The sequence below is a fragment of the Oenanthe melanoleuca genome, chromosome 1A (assembly GCF_029582105.1).
Source record: "Oenanthe melanoleuca isolate GR-GAL-2019-014 chromosome 1A, OMel1.0, whole genome shotgun sequence".
NCBI classification, from domain to species: Eukaryota; Metazoa; Chordata; class Aves; order Passeriformes; family Muscicapidae; genus Oenanthe; species Oenanthe melanoleuca.
Genome location: NC_079334.1, coordinates 19,270,260 through 19,287,471, shown reverse-complemented (window position 1 = coordinate 19,287,471; position 17,212 = coordinate 19,270,260). Strand labels below are relative to the sequence as shown.

The 17,212-nt window shown below is 44.2% G+C and overlaps 1 protein-coding gene across 1 annotated transcript in view; it reads left to right on the top strand.

Annotated features, from left to right (window-relative positions):
* The first annotated feature begins 361 nt into the window (after nucleotides 1–361).
* Nucleotides 362–17,212, top strand: part of NUAK1 (NUAK family kinase 1) — a 46,404-nt gene continuing 29,553 nt past the window's right edge. The window contains exon 1 of the mRNA XM_056516279.1: nucleotides 362–730. Within this exon, the coding sequence (XP_056372254.1) occupies nucleotides 440–730 (291 nt within the window). The 5' untranslated portion in view covers nucleotides 362–439. The remainder of the gene's footprint in view (nucleotides 731–17,212) is intronic.

Sequence of the window (17,212 nt, the reverse complement as noted above, 5' to 3'; positions counted from 1 at the left end):
GCCGCCCCTGCAGGTGCAGACGCCAGACCCGCGGGCCCGGTGCTCCGCCTCGCCTCAGCGCGGCCCCGGGGCCCAGGGGCTCGGGCCGGGCCGGCGGCGCCGCGGGGCTCGGCCCCGTGAGGCGCGTTCCAGCGGCCCGGGGGAGCCGCCGCCGAACCCCGGTCCCCCCGGCACAAAGGAGCGCCCGAAGCACCGACCCGCAGCCGCCGCCCCCGCCCGACCCGCGGCTCTCGGGGCGGGGCGGGCCGGGCGGAGGGGCCGCCCCACGCCGGTGCGGCCGCCGGGGCGGGCGGCGGGGAAGGGGCGGAGAGCGGGGGCGCCGCCGCCGCCCCCCGGCCCGCCCCGCCCGCCGCGCCCCGTGGTGCCGGCGCGGGCGCGGGGCCGAGGCAGAGGCGGCGAGGCCGGCGGGGCGCTCACACCGCGGCTGCCGCCGCCGGGCATGGAGGGCGCCGAGGCGGCCGCCCGCGGCAGCAGCAGCCCCAGCCCCGCGCAGCCCCGCTGCTCCTCCTGCGGCCCCGGCCCGCCCGGCGGCGAGGCGGCAGCGGCGGCCATGGAGGAGCCAGTCGGGGCGGCTCCGTCCCCGGAGGTAACGGCGGCGAGGAAGCAGCAGGGGGTGAAACGGCATCACCACAAGCACAACCTGAAGCATCGCTACGAGCTGCAGGAGACCTTGGGCAAAGGCACCTATGGCAAAGTCAAGCGGGCCATCGAGAGGTTCTCTGGCAGAGTGGTAAGGCAACAGGAGCGGCTTCTCTCTGCCTCTTTATTTTATGTGTACAGGTATATATATATAGGATCAGATTCCAGCGCCGCTTTCCAGCAGCGCCGGCCGGGTGCATCCCCTTAGGAGCCCCTGTGTCCTGTGTGCGGGGCTGGCGAGGCGGGACCCGCTCAGCATCCCACCCTGCCTGCGCTCCGGGCTTTGTTCGGGGTGCCAGCCCTGCAGGAGACCTCCATCTGGGGCACTGCTGGAGGGACTGTGGTAGCGCGTTGGTACCTTTTGAAGGGATGTGATATTATTGGAAAAATAGGGTGGCTTATTGTTTTTGTTCTGGTTTTTTACGTGCGAGTCCACTGTGAATAGTTTTTTCCCCAGTGGAAATTCACGTTTTGGAGAAACCTGTCACATCCCCTGGCTAACCAGCACCGCTCACAAAGTGCTGTCAGAAGGGAAAACGTTTGCTTCTCTGGTTAAAAATGCCGTGATTCGGTCATACTTTTGTGACCTGAACTTTGCTGACACCTAAAAAAATTGCAGGGACTGCAACCCACCCCATTGGTTTTTACGATCCGTTTCACCGCTCAGCGGTGCCGGCTGGCTCGAGACTTCAAGCAGCCCGGGGCTTGTCCAGCAATAATTCAGCTTCAGCATTTCCTCCCTGGTGCAGCGCTCCAGCCGGGCGCAGAAATGCAACTGAAGCAATGTACACGTTAGTCAGAATTATTGTCATTTTTCCTGCCCAGAAATACGTAACTATCCACAGAGGGCAGGCAAATGCAAGGCAGGCGTTGTTATGTTAGAGAAATAGGTGGTTTTCTAGAGAGGTCTTCATCCTGAAGTACACTGATTGAGTTTTCACTAGACTTCATCTGAAAGCAAGGCATTTCCCTGGTGACGTTACATGTATCTTTCCCTTTCGGTTGCTGGGGAGCTCAACAGGCACCCAGAGACAGAAGGATCTGTAAAACAGAAAATGAAATTTCAGATGCTATGACTTTAATAAGGAACACTTACTTTGCAACTGAATATCTTTGTGTCGACAGTGAAAATGAGAGTTTCAGCCAAGTTGTAGAGTTATATCGTATATGCTTTCAGTTTATTAGCTCATTTGGAGGCTGTCTAAAGAGAAACCAGAGATGGACATCTCTGCACATGCTCACTCTAAGTCCATGATTTTTAAAGTTTGCTGTCTTGGCTGTTTTACAGCTTCAGGCTAACAACAGCTTCAGGGTTATGTTATATGTTAACTATTATTTTTTAAGTAGATTAATTTTGAGTTGCTTTATAAAATGTAAATAAGCAAATAAATTGAAAACATCTCTTTTCAAGGAGCTGAGAAATTGACAAAAAAAAGGTGACAGTAATGCACAATGAGATTTGGCTTTGGAAAGAGCCCTCACAGAGGAAAGGATGTGGAATAGATGTGTGTCTCATCTAACTTAACACACTAGGTCTTTACATATTTTGCTAACTGTCAAGCTCTTCAGCTGCACAGCTAAAGGATACTTTGATGTGGTGGTCTGAACTGAATTTATATGGTTAATGCCATCTTGAAATGGAGAGAGTGAAAATCAGAATACCTACGCAATCTTAAATGCAATAAAAATGTAACATTCGCTGTATCAGCTGGTATGTGGAAGCTGAACAAGTCCTTACCAGGGTGTGAGTTTTTTACTGGAGTAATGCAAGCCTTGGCGTGTGGCACTTTGTAATTATTAACTAGTCTGCAGGCGAGTTGTGGTGTAATGTGTCTATTTGAACTGTAACATCTGTGAGTGTATGTAAAATATCCACAATTTGTCCGCTTGCAGAATACAAGCTAGTTGTCAGGAATCCAGCCAGATCTCGTGAATGGAAAGCGCTTCTTGTTTTCTGACAGTTCCCTTGTCTGGCTGTTACAGTGAACACTGATTCCTTTCCCTCAGTGAGATAAGAGAACCGGTGGGATGACTGATCAGAGGGGCAGTTTTTCTTTGTTTTTTCCACCTCTCTTTCTCTTCCCTTTCCTCTTCTCAGTTCTTGTTAATGGGCAAGAGCAGGTTGGACCAGATGCTGCTGTGTCCAGCAGGGGATGCACAGAGCAGGGGATGTGGCCAGCACTGTCTGTTGCACCACGTCCAATGCCAATCCTATTGCAGCTGGCAGCGAGAGTCCTAAGGGTGTTCTTGTCCAGGCTGCTTGCTTCCTATTCTGCTGCTGGTTTAGCTGATCCTCTCTTTCTTTACTCAGTGGTAAGCAGGTATTTGAAGCTGTACGATAACAGATGCAAAGTTGGACCTTGTGTTCCCATTCATCAGTCTTGTTCAAGCAATTCTCCTGTTTAGCCTTTCCACTTCTCTTTTCTGTCAAGAATTTCTTTAGCTGTATAGCATTTAATAAAGACATCTGCATGATTAGCCAGGCTTTTAATGTGAAGCACAAACTTTGGATTTGTCGTCATCTGTATAAACGGAGCTCAGAAATGAAATAAACTGTCAGGTTTGGGTAAATAAAGTAAAACCAAGGTGAGAAGACAGTTCAATGCAAAGTACAGATGTGCTTTAATCTTGTGCCATTGGAAATCAATAGCAGGATTTCTGTTGACTTGAATGAAAGTAGTATTTGGCACGTGTTAGCAGGTTACAGGTTTATTCAAATTGTTATTCCTCTTAACTTTAACTTTATTGTCTTTCCTTATAAAGCAGTGGAACATGATCATAAACTTTCCTGCCATAAAGCTCCGGGGTAGATTGTATGATACATTTGGTTTGTTATTGGAAACAACTTAGGTGAATTTGTGCATTAGTTACCACAGTGACTACAGACAGTATTGCATGCTGCACGGAGCAGTTAAAATACTGCCCAGTATATGATGTATGAGGTGCCTAATTTTGCCAGCCAGGTTTCTTCATTAGTGCTGTCTCAGTATACACATTCGTAACTTACAACATTTTAAATTAGGGCACCTGTTAGCAAGTGTAAGGATGAAGAGATGATATCTGAAGCCTGTGAAGTAACACTCATGCTGGTGTTTCTGTGGGTGTTTTTTCCACTTGTCATGTCTCACATGTTAAACCAAAAGAACAGAACTTTTGTTCGTGTTCTGTATTCGTTTGTTAGCCAAGAAATCCACAGTTACACTTATTTCAGCCTTACTTAAGGTGTGCACTGAACACCTCTGGCTGATTCTGTGCACGGTGCACAAAGATGGTAAATGCTGCTGGATTCTTCTTGAGTAAATGATATCACTGGAGTAAATACTCATTAGGATGCAGATTTAGATTACAGATAGGCGTTTTCTGTTGGCCGTTTGCAAAAGCCAGGAAGTTTGTCTCCCTTTCTCTCCCTTGGGAGGCGACAGGGAGTAGCTGCAGGAGCCTGCCTCCCCTCCACCTTCATCTCCCTCTTTCTGCCTGAGCCACGACTTCTTTTCTTCCTCCTCGCCAGCAGGTGGAGGAAGCACTATTCTCCTTCAGCCATTCCTCCAGAAAGTTAATTATTTTGGGAATTGATGACAAGCAGCAGCCCAACATGAGGAACAGGCACGTGGTGCATATTTGGACTGGCATGTTATGTGTGGTGGCTGCTGTGTGTTATTTATCTCCTTTGCAAAATAAGTGCAGGTAGAAGGATGTTGCCAAATGAAATTGGTTTCTGGATCAAAATCTTGTAAAAAAACCCTCAAACTTTAAAGCAACCAATCTTTTTGTTTACAACTGCAGTGCAAATCAGGTTTGCTTTGAAACAGGTCTGCTTCTTGATGAGTTTGAAGAGTTGCACAGAGTCTTTGAAACCTGGAAGAGCAACAGATTACATGAAAGTAGGACTTTTGCTTTGCTGGTTGTATTTCTTCATATCATGACAAAACCAAAACTTGAATGCCAACAATGACAGCTCTGTCACGTCAGTAATTAAGGCCTTGTTGGCCACACAACCATTTGTCTCTTTCGAGTGTTTTTTAAGGTCTCCTTGTAACAGAATAAAAGTGTGCTCGTGGGTCACTGGGGGCAGTGAAAGCCAGGTGAAATGTTTGTCCCAGTTCTCTCACCTGTGCTGCTGATATCACAGAAAATGTCAGTATCCCTCTGATGCATGGGATTTTTTTAATCTTTAATTATATATTTCCATTTTTTCGCCTGAGAATTTCTTCAGTTAGCACTTGGGTCACTGCTTCATATTTATATTTATCTTGATTGCTCGGTGTGCATCTTCTGCAGGGTAATGTCCAAATCTGACACAGAATCTGTTTATTTCTTTTGAGGTTCTTTTTTGCTCTTACTAAGACATCTTCCTTTGTGGCAGACACAGTTATGAGCATCTACACAACGCTGCTGTGTAGATGTGAAGTGTCTGTACACTACTTTGCTCAGCAGATTCCTGATTCATGAATGTGACTTCCTCAGCTCTGATAATACATTTCAATTATAGTAATAGCTTGTATTGCTACCCCATTTTATACATGAGAAATGAAAAACTTGCCAATTAAAGCCAAAATCAGCAGAATTTTTCAGCTGGCTTTGAGTGCACAACCTAATACCTGGCTCGTCCAGACATGTAGAGTATGTAACATCAGGGTCCTGTGCACAACACCCTCCTACGGAGCTCAGACTGTCCTGCCTCCTGGCCTCTGTCTTTACCCAGGCTTTTGTCCCAGTGTGACATCCAGCTTCGGTCTCCATTCCCGGCCCTTTTGTGCTCGGCTGCTCTCGCTTTGTTGTGCGTGCCAGCGCGCTGACCCGCGCGGGGCGTGCGGCTTTGCTCCCTGTTTCCAAGCTGGCAGCTGCCAGCAGGATCTGCACAGCCTGTGGTGCCTGCTGCGGGCAGCTCTCCCGCCACGCCGCACTCACATGGGGCCAGAGGCTCCTCAGGGCAAAAGGGATACCTGCAGAAATCATCACCTAGGTCTTGTGCATGTATGGATGTGTGCATGTATGTATGTGTGTATTTATTTATGATGCTCAAACTGAGTTCCTTTAGGGAGCTGTAATGTGTCTAAATCTGGACAGTGTTTTCATGGTGCTGAAGGCATGTTAGTGAAACTCAGGTCATCTTCTGCATGCATGGAAATTCTAGATCTGGAATGAATAGAAGTTGGAAAGAGTATATGGGCTTGAAAATAGTTTTGCTGTTAATTTGTTATTTGTTCCACCCTTGACTATTAGATGTGTTCCGAGATTGTGGTTTAAAAAAAAGAGGAAGAAAAAGCAGCAAATGGAAAAAAAAACCACCGGAATTATTCTAATGTAATTCACAGTGAATATTCTGGACTTATTACCATAGGAGTTACTACCTGGTTGTATCAAATTGCTGCAGTTTTCATATAAACACTTGGATAATTGAAATGCCAAGGAAGACCTTAACATTGAGGGGTGCAGACGGAAATAACTGATTACAGCATGAGGGTCATCAGCAGAAAGGCACTAGAACAGAATACTAGTTTTCTGCACTGAGAATTTCTGTTGGAGAAGCAGATTTGCTCAGGGGAGTATGGGTCAGTAGAATGGAAGTCTGAATTAATGACTGGCCAGGAAGGGGTCATCTGAGTATGTTAGTTTGTCAAATCTTTTACTAAATTAAAGAACAGCCTGTTCTTTGAGCTTTGAGTGAAGATCAAGTGAAATTCCTTCAGTGATGTTGCACTTCCTTACAGGTGAAGAAATTTAAAGTTTCCAAGAGATTGTTGCCTTATTTTTTTCGTCCTGCATTGGATTGAACAATTTTGGGCAAATAATTAACTTCCCTGTGTCTCAGTGTATTCCTTTCTGGGAGGGTTAATATGGGAAAGTTAGACTAATGAACAGGGCACATTTTGGCTTGGTGCATACCTAGCGTGATTCCCTCTACATGTGAAATTTCACAACAGAATTTGAGCCAATGTTTTTAATGCAGCTTTCAGCTAAAAACACTATAAAATGCCAAAGTGTTTTTACAAATGGTTTCATAGCACCATGTGCTAGAGAGCACAAGAGAATGGAAATTGCTGGTACAAAGTCTTTCATTCGATATTGCTAAAATGTACTGCATTTTTTAGTGGCATGTGTTCTAAAAATTATTATTATTTTTTTAGGAACCACAATGTGGATTTGCCATGTGGAGACGGTTATTGTATATATTGTAGTTCAGGGTCATACATGTTGAATAAAACCGTGTGGAATGTGCAGTTCTTGTGAGCAATTGTTTATTCTCTACAGAACTCTAATTGTAGTTAGTCTGTGTTTTGTCTGGTAAATAAGTAACTAGAGAGTCTCTGCTGGAGTGAGGAATTGGGAGGAGGCACAGGGTGGCCACACCAGTGCCAAGGAAGAATGACAAATGTGTGGGTTGAAAACCAGCTCTGGGTCTATCAGCCTTGAGCCCCAGCAGGTGAATGTATGTACAGCCATGGTTATCTAAATGTAGAGCATATGGGACGTGTTTCCAAAACCTGCATACCAGGCATTTGGAAATTGATTTATGACCTTTGGTTTGACATAGGCGTCTACCTGGTTCTCGTCTCTCCCCCTTGTACCAAGCTAATATACCCTGTATCTACATGAACTGGGATGCTGATGTCAAAGCACCTCCTCTCTCTGTGCAACCATTCATATTTTCCTGTAAAAAGTGGGACCAAACAATGTTTTCTGCCACAGCTCTGAAGCCAGAGGTGCAGGTTTGCCTCCAGGCTTGGGGTGGGATAGGAGCTCACTGCATAGATAGCCAAAGTCAGTGTGCTCCGTGTGCTGGCCAGAGCCTCAGCAGCTCCTGACCCGGGTGAGGCTGGAGGCTGCAACCAGTGCCCAGCTCGGGTGTTCTGTGCTGAGGGTTTGCATGCCACCACTGATGGGCACGTTGGCATGGGAATCTCTGACCTACAAGAGAATCTCCTTCTTGCCTCCTCCGTAAGTCAGGATTTGTCCCGAAATTGCCCAGGTGTGCTCCAGACACTTCATAGAAAAGCCTCTTGTCATTAGCACTGATGGGTCAATGTACTTAGGATAGTTCATATGTCAGAGGAAATGTCTCAGATGAAAAGGTCTCCAACTAAATATGTAAATGATATTTGTCAGCGTTTCCCTCAAATATCTTCCAGCAGATGTGAGTACCATGTGTGTCCATTTAATAAACTAAACTCAAAATAATTTCCACTTTGCTAGATATATGGGGAATAGCTGGGGAGGGCAGGGAGCGAACTACAAAGCAAGGTAAAAACTGCATATGTGTGTTGTTATAGTTGATGACCAATTCATTAAAGCCATAAGTGTATCCAGGCTTTCAATAGTGTTCTCCTGCTGTTGCTTCCTGTACTCCCTGGCTACAAAATCAGTCTCTATGGCTCTCATTTGTCTTACCCACATGAAAGACTTTGAGCATCTGCAAGTTATGATTTGAGAAGTATCTGCTTTTAAACAGAATGTATTTATCACCGTGTCTTCACAGGCAGCATAGTACGTTGTATAAATTAGGGGATCCTAGACCTTTGAACACTTGGAGGCTGGGTGAGGTACTCCGTGTGTGTACTGTGTCTGGTCATACCCATCAAACATCCTGGACCCACACCAAAAATGCCAGATGTTCAGTAGACATGGAGGCCCTCCTGTAACCTTTGCAAAGCATGGAGGAGGCAAGGTTGTAGCCATCCCTTGATCTTCCACGGTTCTTGTACTCTTATTTGAACTCTGTACTTTCTATATTTTGAACTGCAGACCATGAGGCAATCCTCAGTTCAGTCTGTTAAACTGTTGCATGGTACAAGCTCATTGTGTCTCTCAGCTCTCCAAAGACAGATGGGACTTGCTTAGCTCTGATGTATTATGAGCCATCAGTCCTTGAAGCTGCCACTGGTCCATAATGTGATGGATGGAAGTCCTGGGTCTTGCTCAAGTATGGATTTTTCCAGGTTCTATCCTTACCAATGTAGGCGATAATAAAATGGTTTAATGGGTGGTTCCTTTAATTTGAAAAAAAACCGAGTCATGGAGCAGCTGTGGGACAAGGGGTTGGCATGGCTGGCATGTGTCACACCATTTCAGCCAGTTGTAGGTGAATGCAAAAATCTCAAAATAAATGCAGGTCTTGTTTTTGGAAGTATTAAGAAGACAGCAGCTGAGGTTGCTGAGTTTCACATGCTCCTAATGTAACTGTAAATTTCTGGATTGTTCCTCAGCCTTCCCTTCTCACTGTCAGCATTCCCACTTCACCTCAGCGTGGTGCCTGGGAGCCCTTGCTGCTGGTTCCCTGGGATGCTGGCCTGGTGAATGGGAGGGCCTGCTGCACCTTGTGTGGGGCTGGCTGCCTCTATGACGAAGCATGGGTGCTTGGCTGGCTGTGCTTCCCCTATTGCCTTGCCTTCCTGGGGACCCTTGGCCTGTGGTGATCCCAGAGCCCCTCGGCTCCTCTGGCGCAGCAGCCGCATGTGGGACGACTTAAGACTGGAGCAGTGTCTTTGTTCTGAGGTCTGGCGGCTTGAGGGACTTGCAGTTATCCTAATGTCTGGCTGGGCCATGGAGCTGAGTCAGCGTGTTTGGCCCTGAGCAGCACTGCCTCAGAATTACTACACTAGTTAAGGGGCATTAGGCTTTAAAAAATAGTAATTTATTGTTCCTGCAAAAAGATACCAAGTTCAGAGACTAAATTTAGCTATTCCTTGGTAGATCAGAAAAATTGGGGTCTTGCTGTTGATGGAGATCTCAAAGCCTTCATACCATGTTTCCTGTACACAGTAAGGCATTTGATCTCTGCTGATATTTCTAATCTCTATTAAATGCCTGATGATGAAAGATATCTCCCTTTATTTGAGGTACAAGTGTTACTTTAAATATGACTGTGAATATTTTTTTAATCACAGAAGATAGCGATGAGGGCCGGATAGAAATATCTTTTTGAGCTGTGTGGTAACTAAACAAATGCTCCTTTTTGTTAAATGGTGCTTTGTTGTTGACACAAAAAGGTTAAGTCCTTTGCACACAAGTCTGACAGGGAAAGACAGCAAAGCATTTGTTAAAGAAACAGCTTCCAAGGCACGCGTTCAGAGCTGTCACTTATTTGCATATTTCTGCCACCCTGCACAAATCAAACTTTATGGCTTCCCCAGCAGAGTGCAGCTCAGGAAGGAGGAATGAAGGTGCCAGGAGATGCCTGGGGACACCTGGTGCAGCGGATCCAGCAGGGCAGAGCTGCAGGCTGTTGTTTTGGTGTGAGAAGATAAAATAGCCTTTGGGAGGAGAAGAGGGCAGAGCACAACCTTCCCATCTGGTGCATGCTGTAATGGCATGTGGCCTGGAACCTGGAAAATTCCTGTAAATACCTGCTGGAGGCAATGCAGGCTTAGCTGACTTGTGTAGGGATGTAACTGAGAGATGCTCATGTTACCCTCTTGGGAAGATACCATTTTAATCAGGACTGTACATGAGGAACAACATCCTTCATGCTACCTCCTTTGTCATATTTTTTATTCTCTTCAGGGTACCAGAATGAGGTAAAATAATTAAATGGTGATCTGTTGGTTGAAGCTTCAACTCCTGTTGGAGCCAGTTGTTACAGCCATGCTTTGGGCATCCAGGAGATGAGTGGTTTCCCTGAGGTTCATCTAGAAAGTCTGTGGTGGAGCCACGGAGAGCGCTGAGGTCAGCCACAGCTCCAGCACTGTGCTGAGCCGTTCCTTGTGTGCGTATAACCATCTCAGGAAAATTGCTCTTAAAATGAATGTCCTCTTCCATGGCTTTAGTCACACTTTGAATGGTGCCAGTTTTTCAAAAGCCCACCATCTCTTGCACCTTGGAGACATCTCATCACTGTTGAGCGCTGTTTGATACAACTTGGTTCAGCACAACCAGGCAGGAGGGCCTTTAAGTGAGCTGTGCAGTGCGTTTGCATCCAGGCCAGAGACTGGCCGTCCTATTCAACTCAGTTTGAGAATTTTCTACCAGTGTTTCAGTAAAACAAAGCATTCTTCCATTCTGTCTGTCATTTTATTATGCAGATGTGATCTAAGGGAACCTGTGGTAGGCCTGGTTTTGCGTTATGCATTGCTCACAAGGAATTTATCAGGGAAAAAGATTTCATGCTGTACTTCAACCTTCTTCAAGCCTTTCTTGGATGAAAGGAAAACTTTAACTGTGACTGTAACTGGTTATCATTATTGGATGTCATTGCTCACTCAGTCTGAGCATAAAACGAAAAAATTTCATCCCTTGTGATGTACGTGGGTAAAATGTTGCTCTCAGTTGCATTAACACTTGTAAGCTGAAGAGTAGAGTTCCTTTGTTTCAATTGAAATATTTGTTTAACACAGGCAAGGACTAAACAATACACTTGAAAGCGATTTGTGTTATTGTCTGTAGAGCAGAGCTTGTATTTTATGAACTGGCTGATCATAAAGACAGCATAAATCATGTAAAGCATTCTCATTTGCTTTTTCTTTCCTTCTTTCTCTTTTTTTCTTTTTGCAGATGGGGCTTGTAGAGTAGAGTTGCAGTCAAATGTCTGCTCCAGGATATTTTAGTTGAACTGTGCGAGTCCATTAAACAAATGTAATGGATTTTTGGAAAGAAGCACTGCGTGTTTCAAACCAAATGTTTTACATAGAGAACATCTGGTTAGTTCTGGGTGTTTGTGTGTAGAGCACATCAGACAGCAGCCGTAGTGAGTTCAGCTGGGAGGTTGCCTGGGATGTAGTTGTAGGATATGACAGTTCAGTTGTTATGGGGAGTAATTCCTATGAAGTACTGCCATAAACTGAGTGTTTGGCACAAACAGCTGTATCTTTGTTTTACTGCCCAAGTTATTCTTCTTATCTGCCCAGCAAAACTCTAGACGCTGTTTAAATAACCTAGTAAAAGCTGGCACCTCAGAGCTGCATTAATGCATGCCCGAGGAAGGGAAATGAAGCTTGCTCTGTTTTCAGGGAAGCACTATGGGTTCCTGCCACAGGCAGTGCAGTGCCAGTGAGCGATGGATGCAATATGCGCAAATGGTTTGTGGGGTTGAGTCGGAAGCGATCGGTGTTCCACTGGTGTTGTGGGGTGTTGCTTTGAGCAATGTGGATATGCAAAACTGGTGAAATGCATATAATTAGCCTGACATTAGAGTTTATTGGTGCTACTGGAAGAACTTTAACCTGGGTACATTAATAAGTCTGCTTTTACTTCACAGCATTGGAAATAATATATTTCCAGGAAGTATAGGAAATGTAGAAAAATGTCTTATATGGGAGTTGTTTCTTAAATTATTTCTGCAGTTTAGCTGAGGAATGTGTGGTTCAAATGAGATTAAAGTTGTAATTTCCAGAGTAGCAATGCAGCTTCCCCTTTCAGGATTGTTTAACTAAAAAGTTAAACAAAGTGGGTTAGGCAGTCTCTTGGTCCAGTCCCTTGTGGACAGCAATTCACGTTATGCAGCACTGCTTTAATAGTCCTGCTCGCTTTGACATGATTTGTGGTACTTGCTGAGATGAGTTTCTGGATCGAGCAGCATGAAAGGGAATTGCTGCTCACTCTGAGGAAGGGGGTATGTCCAAGTCTGTGCGAAGGTCGCTGGCAGGGTGAAGTGGGAAGCCTGGGCTGCTGTTGTTACACTACCTAACAGCTTAGCTTCTGGCAAGGGGAACCCAGAAACATGAGTTCTAACTCTCGCTTGTTCAACTGACTCCAGCCAAAACACGTGCCAGAAAAGGTGTTTGTGGATGTTGAAGAAGGGGGCAACAGTCCTGGAGCTCGAAGGGTTTGTGGGAGTTCTTAGGCAAAAACTTTCCATCCTGAAAAATAATTGCTTTGTGCTTTTTCCCCTCCAGAGTTAAGTCTCCTCATAACTACTTAGAACAACTGCCTGCAGTTGTGAACTCCTCTTCTAGCAGGGAAGGTTGACATTATGCATTTAAGGCTGCAGAATTGCTGGATCACCAGCCACTTAATTGTAGGAAAGCATAATTCATTCTTCACCCTCTCACATCTATTCCAAGCCCAACTGGCTGCAGGGAGCGAGAGTGTTGCTGTTCATGTGTTGCTCTCTCCACTGAGGCATTAGGGTGGCCCTGGTAATTTACTTTCAATAAACAGAGGGGAGCAACAGGAGGTTCCTCTACCTTCAGGGGTATAAATATTTCTCAGAAATCAGAGACGGATAAGGAAGAAATCTTAGCAAACTCCTTTCCTCCTGCTGTAGTAATTCCACCACATTCCGTCATAAATTCTAAGATGGTCCTTTCCCAGGAGGGACCATTAAATAGGTAATGTCCAGGCAGAACAATGTAATACTGAAGCAGTGTGTTAACAAAAACGAATTTAATATTGAAAAGCAATCTGTAAGCCCTGGAGCAAAATAATCTGGGTGAGGCTTTGATACATGATTGCCAGTCTTTTTGTTTTCCAGGAGTATTTTTCCAGATAGGATGTGGGTTTATGGTCTGCTAGATTCCCACCAGGAAGTGGTGTTCATATTTTGATCAATTTAGGAAAGTATACTAGATGCAGGTGCTTCTGATCATTCTGTCATTAACCCTTCCTACTTTGCTGTTTAAACATAAACTATGACTCTTCATCATATAATTTCTGTGGCCCACCATCTTTGCACAATGAATCTTTGCTCATCAATGTTAGTCAAAAAGACTGAAGTCTATAAAGTCAGCTTTAAAAATCTCTCCACAGTTAAAAATTCCGTTCTATTAATTAGGAATTTGAGGTGGTCGAACAGTATGGTGTTGGGTTTTAATGAGTGTTGTGGTGCATGAAAGTACAGACATTTCTTTTAAAAAAAGACTCTTCCCAAGCTTTTTCCTTGTACTATTGTAATTCTCATGGTGAAACAGCACTTCTTTTCTTTTTCTCTGAAGGACTGCAGAGCCGGAGAGTAAAATCAAAAGATCCACACAATACCAGCTGACTTCAAATTTCTGGTGGAAGAGGCATTGTAAAGATGTGCAAAGCTCTCAGGGGTTCTGAGATTTCTCTGAACTCACAGAAACTTCAGTGAAAAAGAGAGAATAAGCAGAGTTACATTTATTTATCCACAAGTTTTTCAAGCAGAATACACCAATGAATGAAAATATGCTGTGAGGTGGCTTCTGGGGAAAAAAACTGGTTCTAAGAGTTCAAACAATGTCTAAGCCTCTTCCTTGTTTAATGCGAATTACAGCCTTGCAGTGATGTAGTACCTTTCACCTAAGCCTGTAAAATCACTTTAGAGACTCTGGTAACTGCTGAGGTTACCATTATTTAGCAGCACATTGTAACAGTTTGCAGCGGTTGCTTAGAGGGTGTGAATAACCCCATTTCCAATTTAAATTATTGGAGGAATTACAGGAGACTGTGTAATTTTCAAACTGGAGCTAGACCCAGGCACCAGGGCTTTATACCTGTCTTCTTAAGAAAGTCATAAAGACTTTTTTATAACGACATAGCCAAGATTTTGGTTTTGTGTTTCATCCCCAAATTGATGCCTTGAACAGTGTGCACTCCTACTTTGGAGGATTACTTCAGTGTGGTTCACTGCTTATTCACAATGAAAAAACAACATTGAATTAAAGTCCCTCTCTGCTGCCTCAGGTTAGCATTTTGCATTACATCAGCAGCTGTGGTAGCTGTGAGATCAAGCCCCAAAATTACTGTGAAATCTATCTTCCAGTTTTTGGAGAGTGGATCTATAATACCCATGTAACATTGAGAACAGTAAACTTGGGGCTTGTGAATTCTTTCACTCCTCTTTATCCTGACTTGTCAGTAATTTAATTAGTGCTAAACAGTCTGCACACAGACTTGCAGAAGTTAAAAGACTGACTGACACAGGATTCGCTTTCAGTGACTTTTCCTCTTTTGCACATGTGCTGGATAGAACTATGCTGTGTTTGGAAGTTGATCAATAATGATTGCACAATTCTAACCTCATTTAAACTATGATATAAACAGACATGATAGAAACGGATGCTACCAGTTTTTTTCTTACTTAAAAGTGAAGTCAGCTTATTTTTTTCCCTACTTTCCTCTCTCCCCCTTTTTATTTTTATTTTTCCTTTTAGATTCCAACAAAATTGTAACCTGGAAGAAAAGCAGTTAGACTTTGTGAAATCCCATCTCAGTATAGCATTTGTCTTTGGTAAATGTGGAAGCCAAAAATAAACATCTGCTTGGCAACTTCACCAGAAGTTAACTGTAAATGCAGTTTTCATCTTTTGAGTGAATGTGGCATTCAGTGCTGGTTAACATCTATTAAGGAGAATGATCCATAGTTGAGGCTGTAAAGCAGTTTTCTTTCTTTTTAAATTACAGTTATGAACATCCATTGCCTTGGAGGAATCCCCTACCCAAGTTTCTTTCCAGATCTAACTTCTTATGTGCCAAAGCATGATCTTTTCTTGAAAATTTGAAGGTAGTTGGATGGGAGTTTCCAAAGTCTAGTTATTAGACTTTGGAAAGGAGATGGTATTCCATTGATCTGTGCATGATATGGAGGATATGGAGTTACATTTAGAAGTGTATCAGAGAAAATGTAAGCAGTCTCACTCTTTTCTCCAGGAAGGTGGAGTCTGCAGATAGGGACTCTCCCAGGGTGCCAGACCAGCCTTGGGCTCCAGACCTGACAGGACACAGCTGCAAACATCTTTAATGACCTGGTCATATCAGACCTTTGCTTTTCAACTAATCTTCTGCAACTTCTGCTGCTACCACAGCAAACTTGTTTTACTGTGGATCAGGGAGGATTGAAGTGGATGCAGATTTGTGGTAGCATGCTGTTGGGACAGTGGGGAGGGGTGAGAAGGGGCAATTGAGGCATCACTATGGGAAACACATGATTATTGGTAGGAATGGTGTTTTTTTGTAGGATCTTTCTTCTAGAACTGAACAGTGCTTTGATTTAGGACTTCAGTAATGTGGTGTAAAAATCTTTTGGGAGGGGAAAAGTTTTTTAGTATATTCCTGACATAGGTGACTTGAGGCAAGGATTCTCAGCATTAAATGAAGAAAGGTCTGCCAGGGAAATTTGTCAGAGAGTGCATGGTGTAAATATGCCAGGCTTTTGATACATAGCTGAAGGTAGTGCGTACCAGACAATGAAGGGATGGATGCAAATTTCTCAGTAAGGCAGCAGTTACTCAGGAAATGTGCTCACAAATCCTGGTAACAAGCACAGTATGTGGGGGCAAGGAAAGAAGTGGAGGAAGGGTGTTGTATGTTCCTCCTGGCACCCACTTTATGTATGTACAGTATAAATGTGTTCATCTGGTACCTTCTACTGCTCATAAAAACTTGATTCCACAAGCATCTTTCTCTGTGAATAAAGGAGGAACCAGAGAGAATATATAATCCTCTTGCTGAGTGCTTGTGAATAGTTAAATCCTCTTCTCCACTTGGTGATTATGATATGATAGCAGCAACTGTGTCCAACAGAACCAGAAAAGGAAAATTAAACCTGAGGTAATCATACCTTCATTCTCCCAGAGACAGTGGCCCATTGTGCCTCAGCTTATGCAAACAGAATTTTGATTTAACATTTATCACACTGACTCAGGACTTCTAGTGCCTTGGCACAGGAATGAGTTTCTCTACAAGTAGTGACATCAGCTTTGGTTTTTAGAAATATAATCTGTCTGGTACATTGTGAAGAGGGGAATGGAACAGGGAGATGCTGATATTTGCTATATTCTGGTACCATGCAGAGTGAGGTGGCTGTAAAAAAATACCTTTACCTCATAAAAGCACATGGACCTGAGAGGTGCATCAAGACACATTCATCCTTGCCCTTTATGTGTGCAGCTGCTGACTTGCAACAACAATACCAGTGTTTTATCCTTGGTAACATCCACGACATGAACAAATGTGATGGAAAAAAGTGGAGCAGAAGCCGAGATTTAAATCAGCAAAGGCTCACTTGGGTGCAGATGGCACCGGGTGCTGCTTTGAGCAACTCCCCCGATTACTGCATAGTTTGCCGATGTATCGAACAATAGTTGGGCTGCTGATAAATAATTAATAAGGATTTTGTTGAATCCTTGTCTCCCAGGCAGTATCACCATGGAGATGATCTGGCTTTTAGGATGTGAAAACGAACAATCTCTGAAACAATGGCATTGTGTCAACCTTACTCTTTCCCTGAAAGAGAGAGCTCTCAGAGATGTGTTAGCAGATTGCACAACGCCAGGCACTAATTTTGTTTATACTCACAGTGGTCTTTTGTCAACTTTTCACTGACTGCATGAAATGTTTTCTGTGACTGTGCAGAAGCTTGTTCTTAGAATTACACGTCCTGTATGATGCTCTTTAGTACTCCATCTGACTCAGGGCTGGAATCTCAGGATAACTTTTTTCAGCAAGTGGACACAGCAAAGGTATAATCATGTGGTAGGAGGCTTACAAGAAGAAGTCCTCATGAGAATACCTTTCCAGAATCCTTTGGATGCTTCATTTCTCCGTAGGAGTATCTGTTCCTTCTTCCCACCTGGAAGGTCCAGAGGCCAGTTAGACAGTTACTCAGCCCACCCCTTGCCTTCCCTCTTTCTCCTTTGTGCAACCTCTGGAAGTGGCATTTCAATACAACTGCATTATC